This window comes from Mustela erminea, chromosome 18 (assembly GCF_009829155.1).
Source record: "Mustela erminea isolate mMusErm1 chromosome 18, mMusErm1.Pri, whole genome shotgun sequence".
NCBI lineage: Eukaryota > Metazoa > Chordata > Mammalia > Carnivora > Mustelidae > Mustela > Mustela erminea.
Genome location: NC_045631.1, coordinates 4,068,797 through 4,081,144, shown reverse-complemented (window position 1 = coordinate 4,081,144; position 12,348 = coordinate 4,068,797). Strand labels below are relative to the sequence as shown.

Here is a 12,348-nt window from a genome sequence, read left to right as displayed (position 1 = left end):
CCTGGTGGCGCTAACCGGATCCAGAAATAGAAGGCGTAATATACTTAACCAGGGATTGGGAAGGCAAACCCGGGACGGGGAGAGCCTATTTCAATTCGTTCAACTTATTTCATTATTTTAAAAATAAAATTAGGTCGCTGCTTGGCCAAAAATAAAAAAGGTAACCAGCACTTAATATAAAATCTTATCCATTAGGGGATAATCACCATCAACACTTCCTCATGCCTGAATTATTAAAAAACGTTTTCTTAATATTTAAATGTAGACTCATTAGATCAGCTGCTCGTCTATGTCCTGAACTTATATTTTTACCGAGGTAGCTTCTGTCACTTGTACATTTATTTACCCATCTGATCCCGTACGTAAGACTTTCTCAGTGGTCGAATGATGTCCACGTACGCTGAGACCAGACCCCCAATTCTTTTTTTTTCCATGATTCCCCTGATGGACTCTTCTAGGACTTTGAGATGGTCGGTGGGTGTTCAGCAATGTTGTCACTGTAGCTGCGTGTCTGTGAGTCTCAGTCCGTGGAGGGAGAGAGTGTGGATGTGAGTTCCCGGGTCAGAGCGTTGGGTTCGTTTACGTGGCTGGTTCCAAACTGCTTTCTGGAGAGGGGTGTCCACTGTGGGCGTGTAAGGGGTGCCCGTCCCCTAAGCTCTGGTCCGCACTGCGTGAGACCAGACTCCGCCATCCTAGCTGTCTGGTGAGAACCACTGTTTTGTTGGCGATGTACGTTCCTTTTTGAGTGAATTTGAGCTTTTCGAAAATCGACTTCTCTGTGTCATCTGTGACTTTTTTCTGTGAACCGAACTGATGAACTTCCGTCCTCTCCTGTGTTTCTTTGATTCTGACGGATTGATTGACAATGGTGAATGATGGGTCAGGAAAATTAACCTCCTGTAGTTTGAATTGCAAATATTTTTCCAAGGTTGCCATTTATCTTTTTTTTTTCTATATATTTCTTTCTTTTCTCTCCCTGCCCTCCCCACCCTACCCTGGCTTGTTTTCTTCTCAAAATTTTTGGTGAACGGTCTTTTCCTCTTATTATGAGTTCTGGGTTTTGTGATTTAGAAAGAACTTTTTCAATATGTATATATTTCCGATCGCATTTTTTCTTTGGCTCCAGGTTTAAGAAGTAAACGCGTGCATATTTGAGCCGCCGGGTGTTTCTTTGAACTCACACCACTGCCTTTGGCCTTGGTCCTCAAGTTTTGATTTTTTTGGTATGTTTTCATTTCTCTCGTACCCTAGGTATTTTGCTCTCCTTCTCTTAGTCTCAGTAATTAGCTTCTTATTTTCATTTCTCTCACATTCTCCATAATCTCGCCCTTTGCGCTTTCTAGAACATTTCAGCCAAGTTGAGAAGAATGTTACATTTCCGCCGGCCAGGACCCTGCCTAGCAGTAAAGGTTTCTGGTTTTGCTCTTTGTGTCTCGGGTTGTTGTGGGTTAATCAGGTAACACGGTGTATCAGCTCTACAGTTTGGAGTGACGCTGTGACAGAAGTGACCCATCCTTGTCCTTGGATCTCACTGTGAAAAATTCTGCCTTTCCAAAACCCTATCTGTGCGCCAGGCGCCAGGCCCTCTGCCTCAGGGCGTCCACGTCCAAGCCCTCAGTCTTCCTGCGGGGGGCAGGGGGTATTTCTGTACCCTTCACAGATGGTGACGGTCCTGGAGCGCTGGGACCCAGAATCCCACCATCTCTTCTTCCAAAGACACTGCTTGTCCCCATGTTCCTGGATGGCCCGTCACCGGGAAGACGCCCGTTCTTTTTCCCTGCCTCCGTCCCTCCCTTTCCTCTCCTCCGTCCTCTTTCCCGAAGCCTCTGGAAGGGCACACCTCTGGGTCCTGGCGGGGCTGGATTGCGTTTGGTCATCATTGCCGTCACCACAGCTCGTGTTCCTCTTGTGCCAACTCCGCCGGCGTCCGTTGCAAACACTAGACATGTCGCGACTTCTTAATCTTCCCGTCACTCCGTGGACGTACCGCTGCTCTCCCATTGTGTAGGTGGTGGGCCTGAGGCACGTAGGCAGGTTAACTGTCCACGATCGCACAGCTACCAGACAGTGGAGCTGGTAGGACAGCCCGGATATTCCGGGTCCAGAAGCTGTGACCCTAATTCCTTCTGTTCTGAAGGGTACCCTCGGGCTGGCTTCGTAGACAGAAGACACCATCTCCTACAGCTACCCGATTCCAAAGCATGTTCTCAAGATCAGGGTCGACGAAGAGGGCAGTGGGGGTTTGAGTATTGTAGGTTTGTAGAGGGACATGCTGACCGCCCCTCGCCGCTGTTGGTCAGGCCCGGGCTCCTGGGCTCCTGGGCTCCTGGTGGGAGTGTGTTTGCAGTGACGTATGTACTCTCTTCTCTCCAAGTCAGTCCTTCTTGAGGTTAGGGACCCATTCACTGGCGATGGATCAGGACCCCTTGGTTGGGTTCTGTTCCTCAGGCTCATCTCTCAGCGAGCGGGGTGGTTCGTCGGAGGAGGCTTCTGAGCTGGGCCCTGGGTCATGTAGACGTACGTCTCCCTGATTTCTTTCACTTCCATTTCAGGATACACATGAGCCCCAAGGGATGTGGTTAGAGGTATAACTTTGAATCCACGGCAATTACTAGGTTTAGAGCGAATCGGTTAGCTTGGGGCTGGCTCCCGAGTTTTGCCCATTGAGAACACAGACTGGGATTCCTCCCCGTCTCTGGAACCCTGTGACAATCGGAAAATCAAGGTTCTTGGGGCTGGCACGTGGCGGTCACACTTGCACCTGTTGTACGGTTTGTTTTCTTCCTCATTACAAGATGTTTCACGTGTACCTGCCTTCTGGAAAATAGTGGACCAGCCGTCAAGACTGAAGAGTTCAGTGGGTTTCACATCTCTCTTTTGTGAAATTAAATGTGGTGGGAAGAGCTCACTCCCTCCCCCGCATCCCCTGTCGCCCAAAGTGGCCACTGTCCCGGGCCTGGCGCGTAGCATACCTGTGTGTGTGTGTAAATGAGCCGCAGACCGTCAGACACATTGTTTTGTGTTTTGGAATTACGTTCCAGCACACGTACACACACGTGTGCAACTTCCAGACTCTTCTTTAATGCTTAACTCCTTCTAAGTTGCTTATAACCTGTTTTAACTGAGAAAGACTCTCCAGTGCCAAATGAAAGTGCCGTCTTTAGAGAGGGAAGGATTTCTTGGGTTCATGGTAGGATTGGGGGGTTCTTAGGAGCATTCCCCCCCGCACACACACATACACTTCACACTTCATCCTGAATTCTTGGTATCTGTTGGTCAAGCTCAGATGGACACTCATGATCCAGGGGTTTCCCCTTTCCTTCACTCTCTTCCCCCTTCCTCCACTTCCCGGTGGCCTCTGTGACCCAGGGAGAGGAGAAGGCTTGGGGCACGGATGGGGCGGGGCAGCCATGGTGAGGACAGGACAGAGGGTGATGGTGGCTAATGATCTTTTCCAGGGGATGACCTCATGCGCTGCGTGGACCTCTACAACCAAGCCCAGTCCAAGTGGTTTGAAGAGATGGTGACCACCACGTTGGTGAGTGAACAGAGATGTGAGAGCTTGTCAACGCGGGGCTGGTGCTTAGGATACCCCGGGGGTAATGCTGGCGGGCGTGGGATGGGGCAGAGGTGGCCACAGAAGTGCCCATTAGATCCTCTCCATCACTAAGGTCAAGACCTTGACTCTGGGCCGGTCTGTGGATTCAGATCCTGCTTTGGCACTTCCAGCTGTGTGACCACAGGCAGGGGTTGGGTCTTATTACTCTTCTTGGGCTATCCCTGGAGGGGTCAGAGTTGACCAAGGATGCCTTCAGCCAAACATACGGTGGAACCTTTAGGACAAATAGTCAAGTTATAGGAAAAGCGTGACCCTACCCACCCCCGGCAGGGTTGCCCGTCCTAGACAGAGGACACATACGGAGTGAGGTTGGGATAGCTGTTTAGAAGGAATGGGAGTGGAGGCCTCTGATCAAGGAGTGCAGGGAATAGGCATCAGACCCCGCTTTTTTGTCTTCCTGAGTATTTTTTTAAAGATGTATTTATTTTAGAGAGAGAGAGAGAGCGCGGTGGGGAGAGGCAGTTGTGGGGGCGATCTCAAGCAGACTCCATCCTGAGTGCAGAGCCCGACCTGGGGCTCAGTCCCACAACTCTGAGATAGACCTGAGCCGAAACCAGGAGTCAGAACTGACTGGGCAGCGCCCCCCTGCTCCGGGCACCTCCCGAGTATTTCTTACGAAGGGACAGTATCTCATCCTCAGTGCGCTTCCGTTGGGCTGGACGACAAAGTGTGCTTGGCACTTGGGCCAAGTCCACTGCATCATCCACTGCCCAAAGCCAGCGTGCCCAGGTGTCCGCCCCCCGGAGCAGATGAGAGGCCTCCCCCAGGGACCATGACCTAGTCTTCCTCCTGGTTAATCTCCTAATTAAGCCCCCTGCTTTACCCTTCTTCCCAGTTAATCACCTGGGCAGTGACCTACTTGTGCACAGAATAGCAGCCTGATCCCCTAAATTCCAAAGATGCAGAACCATCTAGAAACCGAAGGACAAACCCTCTCTCTTCCATTTGACCGTGGCCGTCTGACTCCTCGCCCACCTGCCTCCCCCACCCCCACGTCCCCTGGCCTGGTCTCTAGTCTGCGCTTGAACCCGACAGAGGAGAGAAAGCAGAGGCCCAGGGACAAAGGCCCAAGAGTCCGAGACACAGAATCTCTACATGTGACTCGTGTCCAGCCTGACGGGGAACCGGGGCCGGGGCTGCCCTATGGCAGAATCCAGACCCTGGTTCGAACCCCGCTCCTCCCATAATGCCCTGGGCTTTGGGCAAGTGATGTCACAGATCAGAGGCTCTCTCTTAAAATGACAGAGGACAGTTAAGTAATGCACATGAAGCTCTTAGCACCCACTGCACCCTGCAGAGCAGGAGTCAGGGAAACCACAGCTGCTGCGTCTCCCCTCCCCCAGCCTCTCCCCTGCCCCTTATCCCCCCCCACCCCGCCCCCTGGATGCTGGGTGAGTTTAGCCCCCAAGGGTCCCCTGACACCTGTTTGAAGCAGGCGGTGACTTGCGCTGTGTGGCTAGGGTAGGCTGGGACCTGCGTGGGGGGAGGGTCCCCCACGCTGTGGGCTCAGGCTCAGGGGTGTGTTCTGTCTCTCCCCTCCCCGCCACGCCGGGCAGGAGCTGGAGCGGCTGGAGGTGGAGAGGGTGGAGATGATCCGGCAGCACCTGTGTCAGTACACACAGCTGAGGCACGAGACGGACATGTTCAACCAAAGTGTGAGTCGCCAGGGCGACTTGGTCCAGGGCCAAGACCAGCAGGACCCCTGCGGGAAGGGGTGGGGGAGGGGCACCGGGCAGGGGCGGGCGAGCAGCCCCTCCAAATGCCTCTGTCCTGACGGGGGGGGGGGGGTGGCAGGTGCATGGGCCCGTGGGATGGGCTCACGGACCATCCTGGGCACCTGCGCGGGTCATCCCACACGTCAGCTGTCAGCCCAAGGACAGAGAAGGCCGTGACAGTTAAAAGAGCTGAGACCTTATCGCCTCCCCTGGCAAATTTCTTGCCAAAAAATAAATAAATAATCCAGAAACGTTCCAATTCCCTGAAGCTAAGGTTCCATCGGCCCTGTTCTGGGATGTTCAGGTGGGGACAGGTGGAGGGGGTGGTGCCGGACCTGGAGCCCTGGGGCCCCCTGCCTAGTCATGCAGGCCCTCGGGCCCAAGGCAGAGTGCAGTGAACGAGAAGCAGCGTGGGGACGAGAGCCCCGGGGTTCTCCGCTCTCACAACCCTGTGCACCGCCGAACCTTGCAGGGGTCTTTGGTGTCCCCGGCACGGCCGCAGGCTCTGACTGTGACCCCTTCTCCGTCCCTTGCAGACAGTTGAGCCTGTGGACCAGCTGCTTCGAAAAGTGGATCCAGCCAAAGACAGGGAGCTGTGGGTCCGAGAGCACAAGACAGGCAACATCCGCCCCGTGGACATGGAGATTTAGATGGGCACGCACGGCCCCGGGGGGTCCTGCCGAGGAGAGGGGCTGGGGGTCCCATGGAGAGGAGGTGGCCGCGCCCGCCACGGGGCCCGCTGCCGAGTACACCTGCCCTCCCACCCACTGTCCTGGTCCTGGTCCTGGTCTGCCGAGCCGGGGTGATTCCAGAAGGGAGGCCCTGCTGGGAGCGGCCAGTGCGCCCAGGCCGAGAAGACGGATCCACAGCCCCGCCCTTGTCCCCAAGGCGGAAGCCCCCCGACTCCTGCGCTATGTTTGCTGCACCAGGGACACACTGAGGCTGGAGCTTGGTGGTCCCTGCCGAGCCCCGCAGGGGTCACCTCCCCACCCAGAGCCAGCCGCGTCACCCACGTGTGCCCCTGGAAGCCCCGAGGCCCTCTGTCTAGCTGGTCCCCTGTGTCCTGGGCTTTGGATGGTCGTAGGGGAAAGGTCCCTGTCTCCAACCAAGTATCACGATCAGAATTGTCGCAGGAAGGCACCGCTCAGCTCAACAGCCCCCCCAACCCAGAATTCTTTGCAGCCCAGCCCACTCTCTTCTATTTTTTTTTTTTTCCTGTCGCATTCTGGGAGCTCACTTCCTGGCTCTTGGCCCCTTTTCCATCATCTGGGGTCTTGGGAATAAGGCCTGGCCCCTCTCCGTGCAGTCGGACCCTGCCTGGAGAGGTCGGGCTGGCACTACCTCATTCAGCACAAGTCGGAGTGTTGAGTCACGTCTCACGCTAGGTCAGGCATCTCCTGTCAAGTCTCCCGGCTGGAGACCCCATTCCATCCCACACTTCCCTGCTTCCTCAGGGAGGCTCCCGCTGCCCACCCCTGCCCCCGTCCCAGGCTCCTCACGGGGCTGGCCCAGTCCCCTGTGGGAGACGGGTTGGGATGGCTCTCGGTCACCCCTGCCCATCCCCCGCAGAGAGCTCCATCTGCTTGTGTTTGGGGCGGTGGGGGGGGGGGTTCCCCGTGTGGCTTTCTCTCCCTGGTGGGCATGGCACAGGGAGGACAGGCTCTCACGGTCTCCACGGGGTGTCCCCTTCCAAGCCAGTGTCCTGCCACCCCAGCCTCATGTTGTCCTGCACGTTCCGGAGCCCCGCACGGAGCCCTGCTTGGTGCTGGTACCGCCTTCCCCTTTCCCCACCTCCTCATTCCTGGGAAACGCGGATCTGGGCGGGACATGAGAAGCATTCAGGACACCGCTCATCAGTCCCTCCCTTTATAGAAACACAGCAAACCCCGCTCTCCACCATGTCCAACCCTGAGAATCCACACCAAGGGACCTGAAGAAGTGGTGACTCCCCAGTCCCCGCCCACACCTCACACCCCGAAGGTGGTCACTTGGCCAGCAGGGGACAGATGCTAGCCCAGAACCCACGCCCTGAGAACCCATCCTTCTTCACTCATCTTTCCCCTTGAGGACTTTGGACGTCCAGCACCCATACGCCCCCTACAAGGGTAGGGTCCTAAGAGCACAACTTCTGGGTCCCTCGGTCTTCATGCCAGGAGTTGGTGATTCACTCATCTGGGGTCTTTTGTCACCTTGTTCTTTCTCTGAGACAGAATTAGGCTCTCACAGTTTAGAAAGATGCCCGGTATCCTAGAGTAAGCCACACTTTGTCGCTTGTCCTGTTGAACCATCCCAACCAAGAAGGTCAGTGTGGAGGTTGGATCTGTCCCTGGCAGGAAGGACCGCTCCTTCGGGATTGGGGGTTGGGCCATGACACCAGCAACCGATTTTAGGATGTTCTGTCTTGATTTGTCTATGAACAATGAGTGCTGGTAGGAATTGCCTTGTGACCGAGTGGACTAATTTGTGGGTGATTTTCAAGTGTTCAAAGCCAATAGCCTTGTTACTAACATAGATATTTTGAGTGTGATATGGCTCGTTGGTTTTTTTTTTTTCCTCACTCCCTTGCGAGGATTCCCGAGTCTTCTGGTCCTCCCTGAGACAGGGGGGAGGGGGCTCTCTTGCCTCTCCAGGGGAACCTGAATTGGCCCAGTGTGGGTTTTCTGAAGTCGTTCTTTCCCCACCTCCTAACCCCCCCCCCCGCCTGAGCTCATTAGCCTCCTCACATTATTTTCTTTTTTCTCTGTGCTCCTTCCTTCATCAAAGAGCTTAGTGGGCTCTGGGGACAACACAGGGCAGGGGAAAGCCCAGCATCTCTCCTTTCTGCATAGACGTATGTTTTCTCCGGGAGTCTGGCAGGTCAGTAACCTTGACCTTCATGTACGAGCGTTCTTTGCAAAGTTGCCGTTTCTAGGGATTCTCTCTGTTGGGCTGGTAGACCTGCATTCATTTGTTCGTCCACTGAGCAGATGCTGGAGTCAAGCCAGGCATCCTGTGGGCACAGAACTGTAGCCACATGCAGGACACACGCTCTTTCCCCGTCTCCTCTGTTCTCTGTGGAGGTGGGGGCTCTCTAGATCTCTCTGTGGAATGGGAGCATGGCACCCCTTCCACGTTTAACCCCCTCGGAGCCTGTCATCCTAACACGAACCACCACCGGGTGGTGTTTCCTGGCTGGATGGAAGGTGGACCCTAAGGATGGAATCCCTTGTCCCTCACAGCCTGGATGCAACTCAGATCTCAGATTTCTCTCGTTTCTTTTAAATAACTCTCCTCACTTGACAGGAAAGAACGAAGCCCAGGGATGCCCGATGAGCCCAGGGAGTGAGGAGCAGGGTCTGTTAACGGGGCTCCCACTCTGGGTGAACCAAGACGAGGCTGAGGTCTAGAACATCCCAGGGCTCCGGAGTAGCCCTGTATCCAGTTCCTTTATTCTTGTCAGTGTCGGTGTTCAGGATAGAAGAGCGTGTGGCCGGGCTTGTGCTGAGTGTCTGGAATATTCCGGGCACATCCGTGGTCCTCTAAGAACAAGTGAGCCCTTTCTTCCTGCCTCCTATAAGACATGATTGCATTTGATTTTGGGGGGGGATATCTCTAAGATAAATGGTGTTCAAAGTGCGTTGGTTGGCGCAACAACCTCCAGGCAAAGCCACTTGTTCCTTCCGTCACTTTTGATCAGTCTTGCCAAGCCCTGGACGATCGGACCACGAGGCCAGCTGCCCGTGGGACCACCTTGGGGCCTTCTTTGTGACCCCACCTAGTGCCTGTCGGGCCAGGAGGATCTCTGCCCAAGGAGGCGCTTCTCCCTGGGGCTGGTTCATGACCGGAGCGAGCAAAAAAACAGTGTCCACGCTCCCAAACCAGTGGGGAGGACGGCTGTTTCTCTTTCCTTTGTGAAAACCAATCAATTACTAGCTTAGTGGATGGGTACGAAAGAATTTTGGCGGAACCAAAGTCCCTTCTTGGAAATACAAGCCATAAACTTCAAAGGACGTCCAAGACTTTGGCTTGTTGATGTGATTTTACTTCCAGCCGTGAGTGGCCTTGACAGGGAGAGTTTAAACAGGATTCTTCAGACCCGCTGATGGTTAGGTAGGTAGGGAAAGCACTTGAGGCGTGTTAAGTGGGGTACAGACCAGCGTATCCCCTGAATCCTCCCGCCCCTCCCAGACCTACCACCTTGGTTTTTTTGGTTTTGTTTTGTTTTTCAGATTGAGCTTTTTAAACATACAGTATTAAAGTTTACTGACCTAGGGTGGAATGCACCCTACTGTATAGGGTTCCGTGAATTTTGACAACCCTGCAGTCTTAAAACCACCACCGAAATCATCATCCTGTTTCTCTCACGCCTGAAAATTCCCTCCAGCTCCTTTAAGAGCTGATCATCCACACCTGCTCCCCTTCCTGCCCCCCACCGGCGGCCCCCAGTGGATTGTCAGACCCTATGGGGTTGCCTTTTCTAGAATGTCCTATGAAAGGAGCCCCTGATGTAGCCGTCGAGTCTGGCTGCTTTCCCTTGGCTTCATGCTTCAGGTCACCCACGTTGTGTGCGTCCCTAGCACGTCCCATGTCTCGTGGAATCGCACGCTGTCACACGGGTGAACCACGGGCTTCCTCGCTTGTGAAATGCGTTGTTTGGCTTGGAGGCTCCGGGCCTGGGGTCCTCGGCTTGTTTGCACGGCTGCTCCCTGTGCTTCCCAAGGCTCCTCCAATGCCAGCCGTGCCCGCCATCATTCTTGGAGCTCACACTTGCCCTCGTGGTTCATTATAGGTTTTTGTGCGGAAAAGGGCTGGGGGGCTGGGGGAGGGGTGCCTCCCACTTCTGCTGCATCCCAAAGCTTGCACCTTGGCTGGTAGCAGCTCACACGGCCTTCGACTTCTACTGAGCCTCATGAGGGGGGCGTAGAAGGTGAATGGGCAGAGTGCGGGTGGAAACACAGAGGGCAACCTTGGGCTGGCCGTGACTTCTCCCCGGATCTCTGTTCCTCCATCAGCAGGCCGCAGCTGTGCCTTCTGGTGTCCCCAGTCTCCTCCAGCTACTGCTGTCCCTCCTCCCCTTCTCATTCTCCAGGTCTGTACCCGACACTATCATGCCTGCCCTGAGCCCCATCGGCATGCTTGTGCATGGTGATGTCTGAAGCCCTCCCTAGAGGGATCCCCTGGTGCTTCTCTCGTTTAGACATGAATGGAGCTAAAATTAAGAGTTTCCCGAGCTGTTGAGAATGAGGGAGTTCTGCCTAGGGCCCTGAAAGGAACACTTGTACGTCATTACCTTCAGGGTCTCCCCGCCAACCCCGATCTTAGATCTCATGTCCTGAGGTCTATTTCAAAGGACCAAGGCAAGCAGGATGGAGACAGAGCCTCTTCCCGTGAGCTTCTTGGCACTGCTGGACCCTTGCTGAGCTGGTGGTCACACCGAGCCAAGCCTGTGCCTGCAGCCCCCGGGACGGGGAGGGAGCGGCCGATAGTGGCAGAGATGAGCCCGAACCCAGCCAACCGGGCAGGCAAGGAGCATGATCTCCCCACCGCCAGGTGACAACTCCTCCCAATCGGGTCTTGATGGTGTCCTGCTAGAGGAGAGGTGAGCCCTTGGAGGCAACCAGGTAGCCCTCCGAGCCAACGGAAGACATTCCTGGGGTCAGGCCAGGCGGGGAGGGGTGGGCCGTGGAGCCCAAGTCTGCGGGACCCCGTTCTTGGGCACATCTGAGTTGAGTTTTGCCAGGGATGATTCTTGGCCCCCACCCCCATGGGAGTATTACTTCTGTCTGGCCTTTTCCTGAAGGTAAAGGACGCCCCTCCTGCTGCAGCAGGTCTGGGTGAGAATGAGGTGACAGAAACGGATGTTTTGTTTTCCCTAACCCTTTTCATGCTGGGGCTTAGAAAAGAGTCCTTGTTGGGAGGTGCCTCTGAGGGGGCTGGGGGCGTCTTTGGGTCTTTCTTTGGGTGTGGTTTGGGGGACGCTGATCCCTTGTGTTGGAGGGGCAGTCCTAACAGGATAGCAGTTCTGGGTCTCCAGAGGGTCTGGGCACACAGGTGCCATCATGGGGATGGAGACGGAAAGCATTCGGCGCCAGGTTAAGAGCACTGGTCTGTCCCGGGTCCACCACCTCGTGGATCCTGTAACCCAAATTAAAGTCACATTCCCTCCCGGGACCTCCTTACTCCCTCTGTCTGTCAAGTAAGCGGAGACACGCCCTTTCCAGCATCACACACAGCAGACCAGCTGCTGGGAGCTGTGGTCTCCAGGCAGCCGTGTGGACCCAGGAACAGACATTCAAAGGGACACCAGCCATCCTTGGCGACTGGGTCCCAAATTTGCATCTCTTCCCTTCCCTGAGGAAGGAGATGATAGCGGGGTGGGGTAGGAGGGTAGGGGGGCAGTCCTTTCACAGACGAGCACATCAGCAAACCCTACGACAGTGGGATTTTCTAACAAAATAAACTTGCTTATTTGGTCTGTTTTCTGTAACTTTTGCTAAATACTTTATACATTTTTAATGTTAAAAAAGCCGTGTCTCCTGCCAGCATTCCTCATCCCGGTATGAATGTGTTTACTCCACATTGTATATCTTTCCACCCTCTGGCTGCCTAGATCAGTAAATAAAATTGATGTACTATAATTTATAAGTAACACTGTTGAAACTCCGATCCCTATAGAGGCTGTAACCTGCCCTTCCCCCTCTCCCCCCACCCCCACCTCCCGTAACAGCATTTGTGTGTATTAATGCTAAAGAATTAAATGTTTAAAGGGTTTAAATTTTGAAGGCATTCGCTATATATACTTGTTTTGCATTATTCTAAAGGGTTTTCAGGAAGTGAGATGCTCTCTCATCCCCCCCCCCCCCCACTTTGGCTCTGTGTGTACACTCAAGATGGTTAGACTCATCCCATGTAAAATAAACTGTCCGGAGACACTGGGTCCTGCTGGGTGACCCTCCTTCCTGGAGGGACTGTCACCCTCTCCTTTGTATAAATGGTCTCAGCAGTCCTCCAGGCTCCCAGGGGTGGCAATAAGTT

At 54.6% G+C, this 12,348-nt stretch overlaps 1 protein-coding gene across 6 annotated transcripts in view; it reads left to right on the top strand.

Moving 5' to 3' along the window:
- The window catches only part of GAS7 (growth arrest specific 7), a 198,585-nt gene extending 186,630 nt beyond the window's left edge, over positions 1–11,955 (top strand). For 5 of the 6 annotated variants that reach the window (XM_032319624.1, XM_032319628.1, XM_032319629.1 and 2 more), the window contains exons 12-14: positions 3,459–3,538; positions 5,176–5,274; positions 5,871–11,955. In XM_032319624.1, coding sequence (XP_032175515.1) covers positions 3,459–3,538; positions 5,176–5,274; positions 5,871–5,984 — 293 coding nt within the window. In that variant the 3' untranslated portion in view covers positions 5,985–11,955. The remainder of the gene's footprint in view (positions 1–3,458; positions 3,539–5,175; positions 5,275–5,870) is intronic. The other variant, XM_032319625.1, reaches the window with a different exon arrangement.
- Positions 11,956–12,348: the final 393 nt, after the last annotated feature.